Source organism: Haplochromis burtoni, unplaced genomic scaffold (genome assembly GCF_018398535.1).
Source record: "Haplochromis burtoni strain Fernald_Lab_line unplaced genomic scaffold, NCSU_Asbu1 Contig_127, whole genome shotgun sequence".
Lineage (NCBI taxonomy): Eukaryota > Metazoa > Chordata > Actinopteri > Cichliformes > Cichlidae > Haplochromis > Haplochromis burtoni.
Genome location: NW_024582488.1, coordinates 1,347,596 through 1,373,051, shown reverse-complemented (window position 1 = coordinate 1,373,051; position 25,456 = coordinate 1,347,596). Strand labels below are relative to the sequence as shown.

General features: G+C 41.3%; 1 protein-coding gene across 1 annotated transcript in view; it reads left to right on the top strand.

Moving 5' to 3' along the window:
* Positions 1–591: 591 nt before the first annotated feature.
* LOC102289919 (neural-cadherin) overlaps positions 592–25,456 on the top strand; it is a 107,844-nt gene continuing 82,979 nt past the window's right edge. Inside the window, exon 1 of the mRNA XM_005930317.3 lies at positions 592–5,813. Coding sequence (XP_005930379.1) covers positions 4,814–5,813 — 1,000 coding nt within the window. The 5' untranslated portion in view covers positions 592–4,813. The remainder of the gene's footprint in view (positions 5,814–25,456) is intronic.

The following is a 25,456-nucleotide window of genomic DNA, read 5'->3' as shown; positions in this document are numbered from 1 at the left end:
AGTATATCTCCTCAGGATCTTACTTTAGTTTAGATTCTAATCCAGTCAGTAGTTTTTTTAATTTGTACAGTTTATAGTGGTGATATGTAGTTTCTTACCCCTCAGCTCAGTTTGAACTTTTGAAGTGTCTGTCGGGATTTTTCTTACTAATTTTACACTTGCTTCGCTTACAGTCGTTGAGTGCAGGACTGTTGACCACGTTGCAGCACTCTGAAAACACAGATGGGGGCGCCTTAGGCCTTTCACTGTGACTGAGCAAACTGTAGCTTCGAAATGAACAGTAATGGGGGATGTCAGTTGACATTACTGCCTCATTGAAAATGTGCAGAAGGCTGAAAAGATGGATAGTTGGAGGGATATAGAACAAACAAGAAAGAAAAGGACGATTTACGGCATACAAGACGAAAAGCATCCATATTCGTACCTGGGTGCTAGCATACTCATTTGTTTTAATGTTAACGAAAAACAAAAATGTCAAACTGTGCTTTTCAACTACTCACGGGTGGAAAAATGCTCACACTAGCCATTCAGATATACAGTCAACTTTAAGCTAACACACACATATAGAATGTAAAAAACCTGTACATATTCATTGCAGCCAGGGTTTTGTTTTTTAGCCTGCATGTTGTAAAACAGTGCTGAAATTTATGTTCTAACAGCTGCAGAAAGTCTCTCTCATTATTTATTAAATGATAGTTCCTGCTGGAAAACAGCTCCTAAACTGACTTTATAACGTTTCTTCCCCTTGGACAACAGGCATGATGAACCGCAGGGCCTCTGCCTGGGTAAGGGACCTTCTTTTGGAAGGTAATATCGTGTGATGTATGGGTACAATGTCCATTTAGAGCCACTCTTATTAAGACCCCACTTAACGTTGTTACACTGAAGAAAAAATTAAAAAGAAAGAAACAATAGAGCTCGTGATTTAACGCACCGGAGAAAATACAGCTAGTCTTTTCTGTTTTCACAGAGTTCGAGGTGGAAGATTAGAGGGCTGGACCCTCTAGTCCGACCACAGATAATGAGGGGGTGGCAAGCTTTTGGTTTTGGGCTCATTTGTAAATCAAATAGAGGATGCTACAGGAACACCGTGTCTGACGAAGTTATTATCCTCCTCTCCTCGTGAAGCCTGCAGTATTTTCATATTTTCCCCAATGGGTCGCTCATAATCCTCTCAGCTTCATAAATAGCACATTATTGAATGTACACCATCAGTTCATTACCTTGAACTGGTCGAGTAATGGAAACCTGCCTAATGTCGGGGGCCTGCTGGGATAATTAACTGAGAAAAAGAACTGTGGAGCTTCAGTGTTCATCCGAGGTAATGTTCTCACTCTCCAAACTGCATTTCAAAGAGAACATCACCACTGCCTCTTAAAAATTTCACCTCTTAGTCCGGCAGAGTGAGAGGGACTATTGAGCAGCAGTGCTCATTTTCTTTTTTCTTTTATTTTGCAGTCACTATCTCCTGTGTCTTTTCGTGATGTGAGAAATCTTTTAATGTGCTAATAAAAAGTCGTGATTGTTCCGGGCTACAAGGAGATACTGTTCAACTCAGTGATTATTTCTTAGTGCGCTAATCACCGAGAAAGCCCTAGGCCCCACTAATCAGAATGTAGATATAATAAAATGTCTCCACAGACATGATGTGGCCCTGAAGTGGCTCGTTTCCCCCCTCCTTTTTCTACCAAAACAAGCCTTGCATTAATCAATAGATTATTTGGGGCTTTTTCCTTCAAAGTGGCTGCTGTTGTACTCATTTTATTAAACTTATTCAGTCATCCTGTGAATGAGCGTCAGCTTTTAGGGGGTATACTGTTCTGAGTTAAAAGGCTCAGAATAGACAGTCGGTAATGAGATGGTTTGGTTTGGTTGTTTTTTTAGTATGATTTTTTTATTTGTCATTTTCAAAACTTCCAGTACTATTATTGGCGAAGATACCATCTGAACTTGATCACTCACGTTTCTCCATAATTAATATCTGTGTTAATAAACAGTTATGGTTTCTATGGCAGAGCTTAAATCCTACACTAATAAGCCACAAGGGGATCACAGATCATATCTAATTAGCTGTACCTAACACATAAGTGAAATGTTTTTATATTTATTCAGCTCTTTTAACTGCTTTTTTGCCTTCAGGTTGTGATGAGGGAAAATGTCCTTAGGGTACCATATACACAGGAACACTTAAACGAACGGTGCTACAGAGCACACCATGCTGCTCCTGTCGGGCATCATTGTGTTTCCAGAAAAGGCTCTTTGCAGCTTTTCCAGGAAAACTAGTGGGGGGAGAGTTTACATAAATGTTCCCCATAAACGTTCACTAGCGATTAGTAACCTGAGAGCTGAATGCTTAGTCATCCATTGTAAATGTCCTGCCGTTCCTTAATAAACCTGCCTGTTTAAGGCAATTATTTCATCGACTTTTGCTGAATGGCTCGTTTTTAAAAACATCAGCCTACTCTATTTCATGTTGGGCCCTAACTGCCTGTTAACTGATGTTTGTACTAAATCCTCTTAACACTAACTTTCATCTTTTCAGGATGTTTTGAGCCCATTTTTGCCGGAAGAATGACAGACATTGACATCAATTTATAGAACATATGCCTTTCCTTCAGTCCTATCCTTCATTTGTCTCTGAGGAGTATTTGAAATGCTAGGCTGCAAACTTTGCCTTCAAAAGCTATGTCTGCCTCTATTTGAATGACGGGAATAGATTTGGTCAATTATTCATTAAGTAAGCATGAAGCTTTCTAATGTTCACTTGCTGCTTTCTTCAGCATGAGTTTTTTCTTTCTTTCTTTTTTTGGAAATACCCTGCAGCTCTGAGTTATCTGTTAGAGTAGAGGGATAATGAGACAGTTTCATTATTTTTATTTTTTTTAATTCATTACAGCTTTGTTGTTTTGATGTGTTGTATGTTGGCGTTTCATCTCTGTAGATAACTGCCGCAACCCTCAAGTAAACTATCCCTCACACTCTGGCCTGGTCCCGGTGATTGAATTAGCCTCTGCTACACTATCTCCCATGCTGGCAGTCACGGTGAATTTCACCATGTGAGACAACATGATAAAAGACAGGATTTGATTTGCATTCATGAAGCACTTAGGAAGTTCAAAGAAAAGTTGCCGAGCTCAACAGAGCGCACAGAGTCCTCCCTGACAGTGTCTGTTTCAGGTATCACAATTTCACCTTCAATGGAAACACTGATAATATTGCATGAGGTCATTTCCCATCAATGGGCTCCCTGTCATAGAATGCTCTGGGGTTATTTTGGTGGACACGTTTTGATATGCCTTTCCCTCCTGTGGTCAGAGATTGTAAAAACACCAGCGAGAGTGTGGGATGGCTCACGTGTCCTGGTGACACAGCCTAGAGCCTAGAGCTGGTGCCACATAAAGGAATACAACAAGCAACCAATATGAGCTTTGTGCTCCAGCTGCAGGCTGTGATTCAGAATTGTCTGGAGGCTCGCTGCCAGTTACCAGAGTTATTGCCTGAAAAGAACAGTTTACTGTAGAGTGGATTTGGCTAAAATTGCTATGATGGATTGTGGTTTTGAATTGATAAGAATCTTTCAGCGGGAGCTTTGATGAATTTTCAAACTGAATACAGATTCTGGAAAGAGCATGAGCATAGAAGCAATGCATGGCATTGAATTACATACCCAGCGTAACATCACACCCCCAAGGCATATAAATATTGATCTGCGTGCATTTCAAGGTAAAAGGCTGACATGACATGGGAGACAAGCTCAACAGAGCTTGCTCTCTAGCCCATTATTTTCTTATCTTTCCGACAACTCAAAGCTTCATACAGTGTTTACTCTTCTGACTCTCCACTTACAGAGAGGTGAGGGGAGTTGTGAGAATTAGCAGTAGACCCCTACAGATTAGGTTTAGAGCGATGTGGGTGCGTGGCACACCAGCAGAGTGGGGAGGGAAAGGAAGAGCAATCAGGGTGACAGTCTTAATTTGAACTCTGGTGTGCATAACGCCATAACGCTAGAGGCAAAGACGCTACTCAGCACAGCCCGTCGTAAAGCAGTCATGTTTACACAGTTTAACAGCCCAGATCCTCGGATTTGCATTCATATTGGTGCATTTTCAGTTTATTTTGTCTCTCTGCGCCATGAGTGCGAGCAGCTCAGAAATGTAATGCCTGATAAGAAGAGTAATCTAAAGTTCAGAGAAGACTTGTGAACGGACTGAACACATGGGAGTGCAGCATGGATAATTCCTCATAACTTGTGCGCCAGTGTTCTCGAGCAAGGCACCTCTAACTGCCGTGTTTGAAGACCGCTGTTTATTTAGCGTCTAGGGAAATGGTGGATCTGCTTTCTATCGACTTTCTCTGGACAGGAAGCACGAGTGATTATCCTTCAGTCGAGAGAGCGGATTTATGTGGCACACCGCTCGGACGGCTGCGCGTGCTCACGCTGTGCCGCCGTGCAGAGGTTTGAGGCAGAGACCCTCCTGACCATCACACAGGGTGGGGTGCACCGAGGAGCTCCGTCCCCGTGCGCCGCCACGCCCCCGCGCTTGGCGCTGTCCGGTGCTCTAGTGCTGAACGCTGGGTGCGAACACAACAAACTGCCTGCAGCGCTGTGGGCTGCCTGCACGCTGCCGTGTTACATGGAGCCGAAAGGCGGATCTCCCAGGATGAAACAGCTTAAAGTTCAGAGGGCTCTCCTGGAAGGACCGCACCGTGGATGGCTATGAAGGAAATGTTTCTCAAGTGTGTTTCCTTTCTTTTTTAAGGATTTCCTACCAACCCCTCTGAGACACTCGGGGGTACATAACTTGCCACCAACATGATTTGGGGTGTTTTGTTATGCTGCCTTCTGACGCCAGCTGCTGGATATGAAGCACAGGAGCGACTGCCTTTCTTCCACGGGCATGTTTTTGAGAACTCACCGCCGTGTTCTAAAGTAAACGGACTGATTATTCCGGTGAGGCGCATCACCGCGCAAAAATGGTGCCCGGTCTCCGGAACGCACTTCAAACTGTATGGAAACGGCAGTGAAGCTTTCCGAGCCTTCGCTCACCACAAGCGGGGAAGTGTATTGCTCAGAACTTCCAGGGTTTTAGACAGAGAGACTCGTTCAGAATACCTGCTGAGCTTAGGTCTGTGCTGCCAGACCTGCGCACCTGGGTCTATCGTCTTCGATGTTGCGTCGGTAAAAGTGGACGTTTTGGATACCAACGATCACAAACCGACTTTTCGCAGTGCAGACAACATTCACATAAGTTTACATGACACCACTGCCCTCCGTAGTGTAGTTTACAGGCTGGAGGCTGTCGACGCAGACAGCGGAAAAAACGCAGAGTTGACGTATATCTCTGTCCCCCAAAATGGCAGTTTCTATGTTGTCCCGAAAACAGGCGAAGTTTTACTGGTCGACTCAATCCTGGGGCTCCCTTCTAAAGTCAAATTCTGCGTTTATGCCAGAGACCACGGATGGCCCCCTCTGACCAGTAAGGCTGTGTTGGTTACTGTCGCTCCACAGCGGTGGGCGACGCGTCCTGCTGAATTAGCGGGGACAGCGAGGGCAGGGCGTTCGCCGAGGGCATTACTTGACCCTGGCTCCGTGGTTTCTCTTAACGTGTCCGAAGACGCCAGCATCGGCTCGGTCATAACGAGCTTGAGTCCCACCAGATTTCAATCAGCCAGCTACGAGTTGATTTACCCGGAGTCAGAGAGCTCTCCGGTCAGCGTGGGCCGCGACAGCGGAGATATCACAATAACCAGGAGGCTGGATAGGGAGGCAGAGCCGTTCGTGGAGCTCACTGTAAAGATTCAAGATAAAAGAGGTGCGTTGATTATTCTTCTGTTAATCGGCGCTAAACTTAGGCCATGTTTCTCTCCCACCCCCCTTTCTGTTGACTGTAATTATTTCCATTGTGGTGATGATGCCCTATTTAAACGGAATGCTTGCACATTATAAGCACATGGTAAAACTGTGCCGCCATCTGGACCCGCTCACCCCTCATCAGAGGAGCCCCCTGAATAGGCCTGACATCTGGAGTGCATTCATTCAGGGCGGTAGGTGTAGCTGCAGCCTATAGGCTTATTCCACAGGTGTACCACATGGCATCTATACATCCAGAATCCCCATTAGTGACACACTCAGTGGAGACATTGTTAGATGGCTCTTCCAGTTATTTTGATATGGATACGATATTTAAATAATGGTGAGCGATATGGGGCACACTTGTGGCAACGAGAAGAAGAGTATTTTTTTAGGTTAAAGATTTATTTTACTTAATTTTTTTTAAACTGACTGAATCACATCCTTGATTGACATAGTTTGTGACTGTGAAGATGTTTTCCGAGCTAATCCTTGCAGAGTGGCAAATCACAGCGACCCTCACTCTCTCATCTACTCACATTACCCCTCTAATCCTCCTCTCATTCACTCTCTAGTCCCAGGGATTTGAAGAAGCTCTGCTACAGTCAGGAAACCTTTCAAATATCGGAGGGAAGGTGAAAGTCGTGTGTGCATCAGATATTCGAGTTCTGTTTTGCTGCTCCAAAAGTTTACCGTCGAGCTTAAAAACAAGTAAAAAAAATAAAATAAAATAAGGGGATCAAATTGATTTTCTTTGTAATTGAGCTGCACAGTGAGCAGGAAACAGTTTGCACTGTTTTCATTTGAATTGCCTGCTGCTGCTTCATTGCACAGCATGTTCTGGATGGTAATTGCATGGCTGATTGGGACACATTCTTGTAAAGGGTGTCTGCAGTTCTTTTTCTCCCCCCCCCCCCCAGAACAAGCAAAAACAGTCAGAAATCTGATGCGTAACAGAATTCAGCCGCTCCAGTCTGACAGATATTCAGATCTTCCTCCATTTTACCTCTCTCACCTGCAAAACTCTCCTCTCCTGATCAAAGGCATGGCATGTCCTTTATCCTGTGACTACAGCTTGCCAGACAGAATCCTGACGGCAGTCTGGGAGGACAGGCCTTTCTTCTGCTCGTCTCACTCCCAATCCTTGCATACACATATCTCTGATAGAATGAGTCCATTTTTTATTTTTAGAGGTTTCACCTAATATCCCGTGTGGTTTTGCATTAGGATCTGCTTTGGTACTGCAGCAAATTAGTGCTGTGTCTCAAAGTTAAAGGAGAGTGCTCTTGGAGACATTAGAGAAAGAAGGAGTGAGATGTTTTCTAAATTGTGTTTCTCTCTTTGTATATGTTTGTGTGCAATTATGAGGCTGGATAGTCACATGAAGACTGACCTCAGGTACAAAAACAACATTTTTAATGAGGCCCCATGCGTTGTGTCATCTTGAGTTATTTTACTTATTGAACTCTCCGTGGCACTGAGCCATCCGTGGCGCTGATGGTCACCTGCTGAATGTCAAATAGAAAGCTGTCAGACAGCAGTCTAATAAACAGATCAAACAGCATTCCAGGAAGGAACATTTAACGCTCACCTTAAAAAGAAAGAAAGAAAATGTCCGTGATGTGGAAAAATAATCAACAGCATTCTCAGATGGCCCCGCCCCTCCCTGAGCCTGGTTCTGCCGGAGGTTTCTTCCTGTTAAAAGGGAGTTTTTCCTTCCCACTGTCGCCAAAGTGCTGCTCATAGGGGGGTCATATGATTGTTGGGTTTTTCTCTGTATCTATGAAGCGCCTTGTTGAGGCGACTGTTGTGATTTGGCGCTATATAAATAAATTTGAATTGAATTGAATTGAAAAACAAGGCCATGGAGATAAATCCTAGAGCTTGAAAATGCATTTTAACAAACTGTACAAAGATAAAGTTCTGCATTACTTTTGTAATGATGCAGGTTGCTCGTTGCAGCTGCAACAATGTGGGATTCCACTCTCTTGTTGTAAGTTTGTGCATGGCCTCAGTTCCCGTATATGGCTGTAACAGTACTCGTGAAAAAATCAAGCCTCTGTTCATTTTGAGCAACACTACTGATGTTTCCGTCTTGTATTTTTAACCACCACTTCTATTCCCATTGCTACCATAAGCCATCGCTCGCAGATTAAATGTGTGATTTATTTATTGTTTTTACAGCTTAATGCACGCTTCGGTGGATGATTCCAAGAACACACAGGTTAAAGTCCATGTGGGACAATAAGTACTCTCTGTAATTAGCTGGGGAATGCAGATTTTCTAAATGTGTAGTGAATGTGTCCATTAACTAGTTAATGTGGCCATGAAATGCTAATCACACTGGTGTAAGGCTTTCTTATGTTAATGGATTTGCTGTGGGTACTGCCTTATGATTAGAGTCATCAGAAGAGCTGTTATTAGTGCTGTTGAAAAAGGAGATAAAAAGTCTAGTTTGACACTCTGGTTGCATCAATGCCACAGCCTTTTTGTTGTAAAATGTGTAAAATGCTGCTGTTTTACTTTGGCGGTGCTGGGATTTTGTTTTAGTCTGGATGGGCAGACAGACTACTGGAAATAATGACACCTATTGCTTCCTTACTGGGTCTTATCAGTCAGAAAAAATAAACCAGAACATTAAAGCTAGGCTCAGATACCTTTTGTGATTTCATCCTTCTTGTGCAGGTATTCCTTTCTCAATGTCACGGCTTTCCTTTGCCAATGGAGGATTTTTCGGTACTGATCTAATACGTCACTGCATTTTCTTTGGAACAACAGCCTGTCTGTGTTCTTACACCAGCCTGACCACCTTATACTCTTGTATTACCTTCAGTAACAGTTCCACCTTCCCAGATGTCAAAGCAAAGAAATCTCCAGCATTTTTGTAATTGTTCTTCCTTCATAGCATTTTCAAAGAGCAAGCAAAAACTCAGTGTACTCTGTGTATGACCAGTACACACATCGCATGATAGTCTATGTGTTGTAAGGCATACTTGCAGTGATTCATTTGTTTGTTTGTTTTTTAACCAGGACTATAGCGCTCCTCTGGATGGAGATCCTTTTCATTTTATGAAATGATAATGAAAATGCATCTCGGATAAATTATTCTGGCACACTGCAGATTAGGGGAACAGTGTTTCTTGATTACTCTCAGCAGGGGTCCATCCTCACGTACATATTTACCCAGAAGAGCATCCGCTTACCAAAAACTCAGCCTTTGCTCCATGCATGAGTCTACGACATGAAATGTTTGAACACTAAGCATTCTGCTTGAGTTTTTGCAGTGATGGGAAAATGTTTTACTTGGATTAAAGTTGAATATTGTTTTAATTTGAGATTATCATGTAAAAATTTTTTACTTCAGGATATAATTCGGAGCTGCTGTTTGTCATTCAGGAATATGATGACAGGGTTTTTGTCAGTAGCCCACTAATAGCCCACTTGGGGAACTTGTAGGGAACTTGTAGTGCAGATTACAATTAATCAGAGATACTTGTGATCTCCACTCAGGGAAACCCAGGAAAGTGCTAAGGCTTAACTTATATACCTAGTTGTTTATCTGTTCATTTATATGCACGAGTTACTGTAAGGTAAATCATTCACTGCTCTTTCCTTCTCGCACCAGCAGCAAATCTACATAGCTTTGTTGTTCTGGCTTTGCCACACAGTGCGGCACATTGTGCCACGTTAACAAAGTACCAACATCTTTTCGGGTGGAAACCCATTGATCATAACTGGAATGCTGTTGAGTCTCATGAACTCGATTGAAATTACCCTACTGATATGTAGTGCTGTGATCCCATCTCATATAATTAGTCATCGCTGTGATTGGTATTTTCTGCAACAAAAGTTAATGTAATCATCCAACATACTGTCGTGTCTGACTGCTTCCATTTTTAACAAGTTGGGACTTGTTTATTACTCTTGCTGATTTCTGAAGAAATGTCCTCGTATTACGTACCACCATCGTAGCGCCGTGGTTCATTACACCACTTACTTTTTTAATTACACCCGCAAAGTTAGGAATTACTTTCTGTTTTGTAAAAGTAAACAATCAGAAAAGAATTTTTTGCATAATCTCTTCTCATTTAATTATACTTTGCTCCAAACTTTATTTAACTCTGCAAGCAAAGCATTTTGTGCATCTCATCATCAGCATTATGTATGGCGAGTGTATGCACATAGATCAAATTAGGATCAAATTTGAGCCTTACCGAAGGCACGCAGTCAGGATTTCAGGACAAGCTTTGACACTAGTCCTTCAGCTGTGTTGCATCACATTTAGCACACAGTAGCATCGCTGTGTTTATTTAAGAAGTTTGTTCTTTCTCGGGGGCCAATCAAAGCATCCTTGCTTTCTCCTTGACTAGATCCCCTGCTAATGTTGGAGAAATATTTACCTTCTAAACTATATTCAGTAGAGCAGAAATCCCCAGAGAAAACAATGATATTTTTCTGACATAGCTTCTATGTATCAAACCAGCAGTATAAGAAAAAAAGTAAAAGCAATGGAAGTAGGCCATGACTCATGACTCACAGAAAATGGTTATGTGGTGTTGTTTTGTGAAGAGGGAGTGAGGGACCTCTACAGCTTCACTTGTAAAGGATTTTTGCTGCCCCACAGAGGATGTCACTTTAGATTTGCGGTGGAGAATTTTTCCTTTTGGTTGTCCCATCCGAAGAATCCCTTTCTTTGCACCTGAGTGGGAATCTGTTAATGGTATTTGACGGGTTAGGAGGAGTATCGAGCAAGTGGTGCATTCCTTTGTGAGTTGGAATGGGGAATATTGAAGTGGTTTCTCCCGCTCCTTTGGGTATCTGTGGGAAGGGTGGCATTCAGTTTGTGGTAATCACCTCTTCTCAGCCCATTTTGTAAGAGAACTGTCTCCTGCACTCTTTCTTTTTCTCTCCTCCACCCTCGTCTTTCTTCCTGTCTCAGTCTCATAGTCAGCATCTTGCCTCATGCTGTCTTTAATCCAATTTCCCCTTTTCCTACTTGCCCCCGCCCCCCAGCTATATTTGCATATTCCCCTTGTGATGTGAAATGAATTGAGAAGAGATCTCATTTTTGTTTGTAATTTGTGACTGAGGGGCTGTTTGTGTAAGTAGAAAACAATTTCACAAAAAGCTGTCTGCATTTATTAAATTTCGTTAAAAATATTGCCTCTAGTGATTACGCTTGATTTCAAGGCGATCGTGAGCGTGTACATATGGTTGCATGCGCGTATAGATGGGGATTATTTTTCATCTACACATGTGATTCTGTAAATTTGTTTGTGTACCAGTCTGCTTCATGTTAAATCTTGCAATTGGCTTTTTGGTATCCAGATTCCCCATGGCAAAGATTCTCAGATTCATTGCATCTGACAAATGCTGTGGAGCCATAACATGCCTGCAGCATTATATTTCTGCTCTGTGGTCTCTCAGATATCAAACGTATGTGTCTAAGCAACATCCTCGCCATCCTCTCTTCTCTACAGTCCTCTCATGTATCTGACACGAGAAAGGAAGAGGGTGTAGGTGCCGCTTTTTAAAAAAGACGGGATTAAGTAGTAAGAACAAGAGCAGAGAGAAGAAGGAAAGGAGCTCTAGTGCACATCTTGAAGAGATATTTAATGTGGATACAAGACATTACTTTCAGGGACACAGAAAGGTCAGGACAAACTTAAATGCTAAGGGCATGGTTACACCGCGTGGCTTTAAGATCACGAAAGTTAAGTGAGGCAAAGGTGTCAAAACCGAACATGAAATAAAAAAGAAACAGAGAAGCACGGAGGCAGAAAAAGATGGAAGAAGTGTGTAAATACATGCCAATGTGTGAGATTGTTGCTTTCTGCACCCTTTTAAGCTTCACTGAAAATAAGTAGAGGGCAGCCAGATGAGAGACAGGGAGTTGTATACTGCTGATGAGAGGTCAGCTTGGTGAAAAATAATTGTCAGATGGTTAGAGGGGAGAAGTGAGAAACTGTTGGGGTGGCAGTAGGGGAATGAGGTGTGCATGTACTCTAGTCTGTAGTGCTGAATGGATGGCTACAGGGCACAGGGGGGTGGGGAAAAAATATAGCGCTGTGCAGCTGCGAAAAGGGCAACGTGTGCTCGTATTTGTCTGAAGATTGTTGGGGGCAAATGGAAGGAAGATGAGGAGGAAAGTATGATCTGCCCTTTGGAGTGGCACGAAGAGAGAAAGCAAAGATGTTCGGTTGAACTTTTTCTCTCTCAGAACAAAGTTCTACACCTTAAGCTGGGTTATCTGCAGATACTGATCCTACTGCTGATCCTATAGCAGTGCTATCTTTAACAGAAAATTATATGTGGGACTAAGTGGGATCATTTTTACAGTGGGTAGGATGAGGGCAGAAAAGTTCTACACAGAGCCCTCCATGTGAAACAGCTAAACGACTGGCGCATCGAATACAAGCATCACAGGAGCACAGTGGAAAAAAGCTTGGAGGAATGGAAATCTATGCCTTTTCTAGTTGTTTCTAATGATTTTATTTTTAACGTTTAACATCACGTTCGCCTAATTGTTATATAAGCACCGACATGCAGGATAAAACATGCCTTTTTTTTTCTCCTGACAGTTATTTTGTTAGAGTTTTCTTTTGGATAAAATCTTTTTGCGGGGTTGTCAGAGATTTTCGATACAGAAGAACAAGATCCTCTATCCAATGTATTCATTATTTGTTTTTATGCGGTTTTCTGTTAAGGATTGTTTGAAAACCGGTGATTTGGTTTGGGTAACCTAAACTGCTTTGTTTAAAGTGAGGGGAACATAACTGTCATGATTAATAATAGTAACGCTGACTCTTGTTGGAGAGAACTCAAAGCAACCAGTGTGACAACTACAAATGAAACCAGTTACTCTCTGCTGACATAACGTTCAAGTTTTAATGGATTTTCTCTCAAATGAAAAACAAATGGAAAAAAAATACTTAAAAATGGCTGCATTCACAATTTTCTCCTACAATATTATATATTAGAAATTGGTACTTAAAGGAGTAAATGGTATAAGACTTAATAAACATTATTTATAAACATTAATAATATTAATAAATACTACGTACCACATTTTTTCCATATAAACAGTCAGTCAGTGCCCTTCTTTAGCCACAATTACCGTTTTTTGCTATGCTATTACTGACTGAAAAGTTCAGGATTTATATTTGTCTTTTTTAAATTGGGCATTGCTGAAATCGCAGGTTTTGTCTTGGAACAGCGTTTCCCTTTGAGTAAATGTAACTAGCTCAGAACTAGCTAGTTACAGTACTAGCTGTAACTAGCTTTGAATCTTGACAATTATTGACTGCCACTTACTCACTTACTGGTCTGTGAATTGGCTTCATTTTTCGGGGCAGCACGATGGTTAGCACTGTTGCCTCACAGCAAGAAGGTCTTGAGTTCAATTCCACCATCAGGCCGGGGTCTTTCTGTGTGGAGTTTGCATGTTTTGTGTTTGCGTGGGTTCTTCCTGGGTACTCCGGCTTCTTCCCACAGTCCAAAGACATGCACTTAGTGGGGATAGGTTAATTGGAAACTCTAAATTGCCCATAGTTGTGAATGTGAGTTCGAATGGTTGTCTCTGTCTATGTGTTAGCCCTGTGACACACTGGCAACCTGTCCAGGGTGTACCCCGCCTCTCGCCCAAAGACAGCTGGGTGAGAGGCGACACGACACGACACACACAACCCTGAAAAAGGATAATCAGAAGCAAATGGATGGATTTATTATTATTATTATTAGTAGTAGTAGTAGTAGTAACCGTTTGTCGTAGAGACGCTGTTCATACCTCAGAATGACTGGCTCGTTTGTGCACTGGTCCTGCCGCTGCTTCGGTGCATAGTAGTATTACTGCTCACTTCTTCTTCCTTTGTATTCTCAAGGTTCTGAGTTCAAGTATACCATGGGGCACTCTTCATGATCAAGCAGAGCTGTATGCTCTATGGAATGATACTACGTACTCTAAAAGGACACTGTGCCACTTTGTTAGGTACACTTATGTTCACTGTACAGCAACAAGCTGTTTGATTATACCGAGAGAAAAGGGCTACTTGATTTGAATATCTTTGGTGGACTGTTTGACCTGGTGTCTCACGATAGTGTGGCTGCAGCCTGCTGTGGCACACTTTCCACTAACTCATGTGGGACATGCAAGTTTTGAGTTTTGTTGCGTTGCCGTTTGAGTTAGTGGGTTAATACATGTTCTTTAACGTTTTGGAAGCTGAAGGTTGTGAGTTCGACTACAGCTTGGCCCGCTTTTTTCACCATGCTCCCATGAACCTACAGTATGATTAACAGAAACACACTTCAATTTCAGAATGTCTGCCTCTTTATTAGGCACACCTGTTTTCATAAACAAGCTGTTTATCAACAACTTTTTGCGCCCATCGACAGCAAGCCACAGTCCGAGTCTGCAAGTAGCAAGTATCCCAACACTTTCGCCTGGAGTTGCGAATTCTAGATATTATTATTTTTATTTAAAATTGTCTTTTTTAATCCATCTACACATTTTCCCAATCACTTGCTCAGTCAGACTCACTGTCACAAGGCAGAAATCAAGGCACACCCTGGGCAGTCTATCACAGGGTTATAATTATTAGAGATGCAGTGATTGCAATTTTCTTGTCCAGTTCTTTTGGCCTGTCAATAAAGAGTGTTTGCCAGTTTAGAGTTTCTTTTCTTAAGCGCTGTAATTTACAGCATATACAAAGAAAAATCAACACAAAATATTCTTTTCACAATGAAATAAATAGTTAAAACTTTACTATTTCCCCCAGATCTCAGTAAAGTAGATCTCTGACTGAAACAACTGAAAATAAAGTACTCAGCTATAAGAAGGAGCGCTGTTACAAATAAATAACTAAGAATGAGTTGCTGTACAGTCACCTTGACATTTTTTACCTTACCAAACAAAAGTAGGTGCAACAGATTTATATAACAAACCAAATGTCAGTTACTTACATCATCTTCTAGTATGTTTAGAACCTCACCAGATAACAAGACATCCGCCCTTTTCTCTTGTTCACTCGTCTCCATAATTTTCCTCGTAATTGCTTTGATCTTTTCACTGCTCATACCTAAGACTCTCACTGAGGCTGCTGTCTTGTGGTTGGCTCTGAGCATTGTGTAGCTTTAGCTTTAGCCACTCTGCCTTTGTTGGCTCCTTTAAAATGTCAGTGTTCAGCTGGGGTGGAGGTGACTGCATAACTGTCTTTACAATTGGGATGAATGTGTCACTAAGAGAAAATTATCTTTAGGGACTGAAATAATTATTTTTGTATCAGCTTGCTATCATATTTAAAATGGGACTGTATGTGGATTGAATCGTTCTTGGAACCAGCCCCCAAGTGACCATTTCAAGAACTGCAGTTTTTAGTTGTGAAATTGGCGTTTAATGTGATTTTGTCACGTCTGGCCTTTAACTAAAGTTTAAGATCACACATTGCTCTGATCTGGGGTCAGACTGGTAAACCCCGTGTAGCAGAACAAGCTGTTAAGGAAGGAAGTTAAGACGTTTACTCAATGTCAGCCCCCAAAATAATTAAAGCTCGAGAAATGTGGACTATTTCTGTTATTCTGTGGGCCATCTTGGAATTACAGAAACGTGGGCATTCAGCCCACACTCATACTGTATATCACACATGTTGTGTGTGGTGCAGCAGGAGATGAGTGCAAGCATATGTGCTGTCGCACAGGGCTGTGAGGATAGTCATGGCGACAGGGAGTTTTTATTCGGCCAAGGGTCTGCATTATTGATGCCCATTACCACAGACATTGTCAGCTCAAGACATTGCACAGAGGCAGGCGCTGTCAGGTAAATGTCTTGCTGACCTCCAATAGCACAGATTCTCAGTATTCCTCTGTGCAGCCCGATGTCTACCTGTGTGATAAATGAGCACAGCTCACACATTGAACAAGAAGCTTATCACCAGTGGAGAAGCTTTTGTTTTAATAAATCTAATCCATGATGCTCTGACACCAGCTTAGCGGGAAACAAAGGTGTGAGTTTGGGGGTTTTGTTGACATAATTTAATCATCTGCTATTGTGTTTGCCTTGTTTCCCTTAATGCGGAATGATTTGTAATGAACCGGTTATGCTTTAGCTCATTGGCTCGCTGCCTCATCTGCCACTTCCTCCATCCATCTAAAACTTTTGTTTTTGCCCCACCTTTGCATGCTGGGTAGTCTCTCTGTGACATTTCCCCAGAGAGCTGAATTGATTTTGTGGTATTGATTAACTAGGAGCAGTTTTGCTCACAGTCACAAAACATCACTTTAAACAACAATTTATATGTCGCCGAACAGGCTGTGACAGACTGTTGCTGATAGTTTACAAACTGGCAGAGAGGTAGGTGTGTGATTGAGTCGAAGGGCTGATAGAACTGTCCTGAAGCACTCTAATGAATCAGCCTTTCAGACAAGCCTGCCTATAGGCTAGAATGAGCAAAGGAAAATTGGAGCTAGCGCTGGGATATGTCGTGGGAATTCAATGCTCGTGCTTATTTATCTATTTGGTCTTGAATTTTTCAACCTTTTGTACCCAAAGGTCCAATTAACTGAGCATAACAATGGTTGCAGCCCTGCATTCGGTGGCTCAAGAAGGCACTGAAAAACACACAGGACATGGACAACTTTGAAATCTCTGCCGGGTGAACTGTGAACAAGGAGATTTCTTAATGCTGTGCAAAAAATCACATGGCTGGCCAAGTTTCCTAGTGAGATGTTTTGACATGCCGTGAACTTTGCTTTGGAGCAAAGCGGGCAAATTGCAGAAATTGTAGTAATTGCGTGGCACCAATTTTCACATCCTTTTGTTAAGAAGATGAAAATCAGTGCCATCCAAAATGAGATGGTAGAGTGAAGAAAAAGGGTTGCAAAAGTTTCGTCTCACTGGCGATCAAAAAGACTATAGAGAAGACTAGGGAATTGAGGCCCAGATTAGAAGATGTGTTTGAAGATGATGTCCATCTCATGGTTCGGTTATTTAATCCATTGCAGAAAAACAGACAGAGAGAGAGAGAGAGAGAGTCCAACTGATTGCAGGAGCAGGTGTCTTAGATGTGGAGATAATGTAGTGCCTCTCAGGGCTGATGGGCATCGAGGGGGGAGAGCAGCTACATGCTACATTGCTATATGGATGTTTAAAATTAGAGTTTGAGACAGTTGCAGAGATGAAGAATGATATGCAGACAAAGGATCTTAAGATTGTGGGTGACACACAAAAGACAGTATTTGTTCTGATTGTTTCCTGATCTGTCTGTTGTATGCTTCTGTTATGTTCCTCCTTTCTGTACTTGGACATTTCTGCTTTATCTGTTCCAATCTTGGCTCAGGCATGTGCTTGTGGAGCATGCGTTTTTATTTCTCTAAATGTGTTCCAGCTACGAATTTGTGTCTGTTCTCAGCGGAACCACTGAACGTGCAAGGCTTTTTTTTTTTCTCCTCATCTATCTTTCTCGCTGCCTCGACAGTGTAGAGCTTAATTCTGTCGACTAATCAGACCATATGGTCTCCACAGTCTTATGATGTGCTGAGAAGGATGGGATAGGGATGTTACGGTGTCATAAGTAGTGCCAGCCTTGCTGTGGAAACAGGGAAGCATGCACCACTGCCACGCATTAAGGATCAAGAATTAGAATTAAGTTTCCTGCAGCTCTTAAACCCGCTTTTGTTGAAAATTAAATAAAGAAAATGGCAGGGAAAGGGATCCTTTCAGTTTTGCTTTCAACTTTCTTATTCTGCAAGAACTCTGTTGCCTAGGCTCTGTCCACAGTTTTGCATGTCATTTTTCACAAGTTATCGACTCATAATTACTTCTGCCCTTTCTGCCCTGACACTGCAGCTGCCATTTAATCGAGTAATTTCAATAATTAATTGTGTGAATGTGCGATAAGTTAGTTTTGATGGATATCTCTAACTGAGAAATGGCTGCGTTTGTCAAACACTAAATTGAGGATCTTACCATAAATGTTCAGTCCGCCCCGTGAATAATTGTGCGTTCAAAGTTACAAATGAGTCACTCAGCTTGTCTTAATATTTGGATTGAGTGCAAGATCACCCTATATTTACACTAAATCCAACTGATGGAGTGTTACTACTTTTAATAATGTTAGTATGAGCTCATCCACTGTGAGCGCGTGAACATTATCACAGATTTGGGGCATTAAGGTTGATTATGAATTTACTATAATCATGAATTTCTGTTGTTAACATAGCCGTGATAGCAGATATTGTGATTAATTGTGATGACATGGGGAGGTTTAAGACTTGGATTTCCTCGCACACAGTGGGTGATAAACATTGATCTTTTTTAATCTTGCTGGCCTGCTGCTAATGACGGGAGATGATGGTCCACACAGGACAGACTGCTCACGGGATTAGATATCTAAATGAGGACTTTAACCTCTCTTCCTCTTCCCCCATTGCCAGTAAGCCCGCCTGCAATCGCATGCTGAGTTACAGTTTAATGCATGTGGACTAGTATAGTGTATAGCATGTTACTGTGCATCTTTGTCTAAACACACATGGACAAAACATGTCTGTGTGTGTTTAATCGAAGTGCATTCATGCAAGTGTGGAGGAGCACTGTCAGAGCTCAAGTCCCGCTTCACGCAGCTGCTCCATACTAATCTGCTGTACTTCTGCAGGAACACATTTGCTGTGCTCAATACATTATTGTACTTTTGCACATAACAGATAGTGATGGGGTGTTCCCGGAATGCCTCCTTCTATGGTGTGCTAAACAAACACAGTCCAGTTCTGGTTTCAGTGATAGATTAATGCTGTCTCACCCATACACTGTGGCTTGTTTTCCCATTAAACCTGTGCGGCTGCCTCTGTTGCTTCTGCCTGGCCCTGGTTTTGCGTTTGTATTCGTGTGTGTAGCATCTGAGCTCATGCACAGGCTGTGTGTTTGTTGGTTTGCCTACACGAGTGTGTCTATGGAAAGATATCGAAAGTGCTCCTTGGACCACCCCCATCAATCACCAACTCAGAAGGAAATGGAGAGAGGGATAGACGATGGAAAGAAAGATGGAGGTCACCACAGAAAGAAGCATCCAGAACGAGGGAGAGGGGAGACAGAGGAAAAATGGATGGAACAGTCCAGGCTGGCTCTGATTGAGCTGGGTAGTGTAGTTTATATCCTTTAAAGATAAGGCTGGGGAGCACTGCTCAGCAGCTTCCTCCCCCTGTAGCTTGAACTGAGAGTGATAATAAGAAAGCGTGAATGGGGCAAATTGAATTAATGCTGCGGCACACCATAAAGGCCCTAACTATAATGCATTTTAAAATCCTATAATGAGGAAAGAGCTAAAATAATTTCACACTCCAGTGAAGAAGATGGCCCTGCAACAGATTTTGGGCCTGGCCAACACTGCTAGGGCTTTTGTCATTTAATGTGACTCTAGGTGCTATGCTGAAATGATACTTACTCTTACTTGCTTGGGTGCAGCGAGGTGCTCGAGGCAAACTTGGTCAACAGCCTGTTCAAATTCCTGCAACACGTACCAAGCAAGGAGAGACTGGTGCCTGCTGACGTCTCACTCGGGTCAGTTTTTAAAGTCTCGGGGTAAAACGCTGTTGCAGGGAGGGCACATCTGCCGCAAAAGTGCTCCTCATTACTCTCCATTAAAAGCCTATTCAGTGATGGGGACAGCAGTACAAGTTGGAACCTTTCCCGTTTGTATCCACACATACATACTTCCTATGTACACATAAAAAGCTCAGATGTGTCTTTTTGTATATACATGTGGGGAAAGACAGAAAGCACTTCTCACTGCCTTTGCATGCTTTCAGCTATGGCTTCCTCATCATTAGAGTCACACCGCCATAAAGCTGAAATTACCTCTCCATCATCAAACCTTAGAGAGTGAGAAAGATAGCTCTCTGACACATACTAACACTAACAGACGGGAGCTGATAGAGACTAATGACCAAATGAAAGCCTCTGCTATGAACCGTACACCTTTCTGGTTGGAATGGAAGAGAGCAGTCTGGTATCAACCGGTATTTCCTCTTCTCTTCTCTTCTCGTCTCTTGTTTACAGTTGGGTTGGTTGGAACACTGTATACTTTCCACTTAACCGCAGGTGAGTGTGAGCTGATTGGTCACGCATGCATGGCCCATAGATGCCAAAATGAAGCACCATGCATGCAAGCAGATATAGATATGCTTACACATGAAAGCCCACACACGCCACATGAATGCACAAACAAGACACAAATGAACTTCCGTGTAAACTATACCCAAAAACGCGTGCATGGTGAGTACAAGTTAGAGAAAAAACAAACAAACCAAACTACACCGCATATTCCTTGCTCCAGGCAGCCAAATAAAAGCCCAAAGCAAGGTGTGAAGCAGGGCACTGAGAGTCCAAACAATTTATATCAGATCCTCTTACTGAGAGATTGCACTGGAATATTCCGTCTTGCAGTGTCATTTAGATAAAGTCCCCTTGCCAATTTTCCAAATGACTGCGAACTGTATGACAGGGTGTGCATATGTGCCACTGTGCATCATGTTATTCACAGGGTGGTGGGCTGCTGAGTGGAAGGGTGGGTGAGAACACTGTAAACTGTACTGTACATATGCTTGAGTAAATATTAGTTCCACCCCAAGTGTCTATTTGAAATGCAGCCGTATCGTTCCATCTCAAATTTGAGAATAGAAAGCACACTTCACAACCAGCTCTAATTATCTATATAACACATAGCTGCGAAGTTACAATACTTGACTACTAATGGAGCGCTTATGTAAATCTAACCTAATACCAGTGTGTACAGTTATTCCTCCCCAGTTTAATTTGATTTGAGAAAATACAAGGTATCCCACACACTGTCAATCACTTGGACTTTGAATTTCATTTTCAAATATCCACCAGGAAGCTCCAGTTGTTTAGTTTTCTTCATCTGCCCATCAAAGGCTCAGCGAGTAGACAGGTCTTTATAGAAATGAGCCGAGATATGCTTTAACAGTTTATTCTCACGCAATAAATGGACTGTCTATAGCTCCCGTGAGGGCGACTTCAACTTCCAATCTTCATTAATGTTAGAGAAAGCCCAAAGAGAAGACTCTTTCACAGCCTAGACAAAGCACAAAAAGCATTTTTCATCCAGGGTCTTTAAACACTGAAGCCACCTGCCTGAAGAAATGTGAACAGCAACGCTGTATATTCTTTTAAGAAACAACTGAAAGCCTAATTATCTTGCATTCAACAGTCAACCTGTTACTGCCCTCATTATGCTGTAGGGGCTAATATTGATTTGCTGGGAGCACAGGCTTCTGTTGGCTTTGATGATGTATTTAACATTTGTTGAAATGTTAGGAGGATTTGCAGTGTTTTCTTTTTTTCATGTGTGTTGGTGGTACTTCTCTGCTGTCTGTTTTGACTATTGCTGGCATTGCTGATGCATTGTTAACGGTTTTATCTTCAAGGATAAGGGACTATGATCAATATTTTATATACATAAAAAAGCTATGCAGCGCATTTAAAGTGACCTTCAGCTCTTTTTTTCCTGCTTTTCCAAATACAGCACAACTGTGTTTTGCTTATTGCCTGAATCACTGTTGTTTTTAACCACACCAGGCAGCAGCACAGCTACATAGTATGTCAATAAACCTTTGGTGAATTGGCTGGAATTTCTACCTGCATAAGATACGATATCCTTCAGTTCATATCTTTGCAATTGGTGCAGTTTGTATAAATAATTTGTGTAATTCTGACACTATTTGGTATTTGATAAGATTTTGAACTATCCAGTTATGTGGCTACCTGTGACCATAAGGTGCCAGTGGCAGAATAAAAAGTCACACTTTTGTCAAGCTTAACTAAAGTTAGTAAGCTAAGCTACCAGAGGGCATAACATTTTCTCTAAATTTCTAAAATACAAAATCCTGAACGCTTGGTGCTCTGAACCAGTGAACCATTGAATCACTCACTCTTGTGTCAAAGCCTTTGCACAGTCTCCCATTTAGTTATTCTGCAAAACTATAAACACATTTTAAAATACACTTAATGTACTGGACAATATAGATCAAAAAATGTTTACGCTGTATATACCTAATCAAGGTGTATAGGCTTTGCCACATTCTCTGATTTACTTGTCATTGATAAATAAGAAAGTGGCCACTTTTGTGAGTAAATCATAGTACACTGGAATAGTATACATGGGAATATGGGAAGCAGGATAATAAGAGATAAAGAATGTAACCTAATCTCAGCAGATAGTCACCATAATCACTGAATTTTTGACTGAATTGCAGGAATGTTACATTGATTTTCTTTTTGTGAGCTGCATACCCCCTGTTTTTTGATGTAGTATATAATGAATGCTCAGTAGTGTCATTATTTATAAGGGCTGTGTGTATATGTGTGCGTGCGTATGTGCATGTTCTGAAAACATTGTGTGGTTTTGAGCACAGATAAAACTGTTTTGATGTGAGTGGTTTTGCCAGAAGGTTTTGTGAATGTAGTCTGAAAAATGGCTTTTGTGTTTCCAGTTTTGAGAAAAGGGAGGAATCTTTTGAAAAACACGTCTTAGCAATTGTGAAAAAATGTGACTCTTGGAATTCATTTCAAGAAAGTTTTTGGAAGGACTGTTTGTGAAGTAGGGGAAAATTAGACATCACGTCACAATTTTACGAGTATCAAACTGAAATAAAAAAAACTCGATGTTTTTAAAGAGCATATCACAAAGTAATCACTAATTACTACTCACAAGCTAGGGATCCAGAATCTTAAGTCTTGAATGATGTGGATGCGGTTTACTAAAAGAAGCTGGTACTGAGAAGTTAATGAAATGTAAAGTGTGTTTGTATTTTTGGAGACTTGCAAAACAATCAAAGAGGACTTGACTTAGATGTCCTTGACATTTTCTGATGTCGTGTATAATAAATGCTCAAATGTTATTCGAGTTAGTTATATGTGTGATCTGAAAACATGGGAATTTGAGCACACTGTCAGAGGGTATTTAAAAGAAATATAGTTTTACAAGTTGGCTGGTTGGTTGTGTTTCAGGATTTAAGAAAAGGGTGAAAGGTTTTAAGAAATGTATCCAAGAAATTACAAATAAATAAATAAATGTTATTTTTTGGCACCTTTCACCTTACGTCACATTACAACACAGAATTAACAACAAAATCAACATTAATAACACAAAAGCTAGAAAGCTCTAAAATCCAGGAATAATGATTGAAACATGAGGGTTATAGTTGATATGCAGATGTGAACAGGTGGGTGTTGCGCTGAGATGCAACTGTGCAACAGAGTGCCTGGCTGATGAAGGTGGAATAGATGAAGGTTGTGGCAACCATGGTCTCAAGCCTGAAACAAGGGCCAGTCAGGCGAACGACTGGGGCACGGGAGCATGGGAAAGGGTGTGAGGATGATGGAAATTTGATAGATAAAAGGGGTCCAAGTTGTGGAGAGCTTTGAAAGTGACAAACAGAACTGTGTATTGGATTCACTGGAGAATGGGGAGCTAATAAAGCTGGATGACCAGTGGTATGATCGGTGGACTTTGTGGATGTGATCCTTGCTGCAGAGTTCTGTCTAATTTGGAGCAGATTAAGATGGGGTTTTTTTGCAGAGACCAGAGAGAGTAGAATTACTATCATCCATGCAAAAGGTGACCAGGGCATGAACCAGAGCCTCTGTCCTATGTTGAGTAAGAAAAGGGGCAAAGTCTTGAAATGCTTTGTAAGTGGAAGTAAGATGGTAAAAGAAAACAAAGCAAACAAAACAAAAAAGACGAGCTCTTCTGAATATCATTTCCCATGAGACACTCACTGTGGATTAAGTAAAAAAAACAAAGGTTGCAGGCATGAAAGTCCAAATATAAAAAAGACTAACAGACTAGAGGAAAAATAAGAAAAAGGTGGAGGACACAGAGCATGTGGTCTGTCAGCCTGAAATGATCACTGCAGCGTAAAAAACAAAAGAAAACAACAACAACAACAACAAAAAAAACCCAGCATCCGTGGGAAAGTACCAAGAAATGTGACTGTAAGTGATGATATTCAGTGATGATGGAAGTAATTGTTAACAAAAGATAAGATAACGGTGTTTAAACTATGGAAGGCCTGTGCTTTTCTTTGTGGAGCTTGCAAATTCTCCTCGTCTCTGTGTGGGTTTGCGTCCTCCACACACAGCACACACAACACACACACACACACACACACACACACGACACACACACACACACACAGCACACACACACACACACACACGCACGCACACCATGACGCACACACACACACACACACACACACTCTAACCTGTGACCCTGAAATGGATAAGTACAGGAAAATGTATGGATGGGAGATAACTTAAGATGAGATAATGAATACAAGAATATGTTTAAATTAAAAGCTTAGAACTTACATCCTTTGATTTAGTATTTTGTTTTCTTTAAATGCATTTATATTTATCTTTTTTTTTATGTAGCTGTAAAAAATGTGTACACAGTAAAAAAACCAAGTGTCAATTTTACACTTACAGAGTTGATTTTAACTCTGCTTCAGATAACATTTGGTCCCACTTAAAATTAGAGTTAAATTTACTCTATGGCCAGTGTTAACTTTTCAGTGTTAATTGTACTCAATTTAGTGTCAAAATTAACAACAAAATGTGTAAAAATATTTAACACTGAGGGTTATTCACACTGTTCAGAGAAATTTGATTACACTTTATAGAGCTATTTTTACTCCAAATTTAGTTTAATAATAGCACTCTGATGTGTAATAATATATCATTTTTATTTCTCTGTAGTGTGATTTTTTCATATTCATCTTATGATGCTATATTACTAAATAACTGTGATCTATCCTACATTATGGAAATAACAACAAATATACAGGTTAAAGTAACAGCATTTATTATGTTTCTCATTTCAATGTCATTTAATTAACGTAACAAACCTTTACAATTCACAGTTCTATGATGCTCACTAGAGAAAGCAATATGACATTTCCCCAATGTCGTAGTTGTTTGCAGAAAAGTAAAAAAGTTGGGCCATAATAAGACATAGTGGGCCCTAAAGAGTTCATCAAGGGCTCCTACTGAACCTGTCGCTTTACATGGAAGTGCATGCTTCTCAATCACAATGAAGGTGTGAATGCTGCTTCTTGTGGATCCCTGAATAAGAAGGTAGGGCTGACTGCTTCGGGTGAGTCAGATGCTGCTGTACACTGGTTCCAGCCTACAACAACACATTAAACAACAGTATTAAGTGACTATCCTCTGACAGTAGATTAGCTCAACTCACTGTCCATGAAAATAGAGGTGATGGAAAGTATATTTTAAACAACATACCTTTGGGAATTTGATGAGGTTATTGACAGCTTGAGATGCAGACATCTCTCCTGGTCTCTTTCGCCCTTGTGCAGATGGTAGTAGCAGATGTAGCAGCAGCAAGATAGTAGACAAGTCACTGTCCCAGCCTACAGACGAATGAACAAAGAATTATTCCAAAAATACATTGAATTGACAGAATTACCTATATAACCAACAATGGCAAATAAAAACAGTCACAATCATACCATTCTCAACTTCAGTACCTGACTCAGCATTGCACATTAACTCCAAGAGCTCTGAGGTGGGGACAAGTC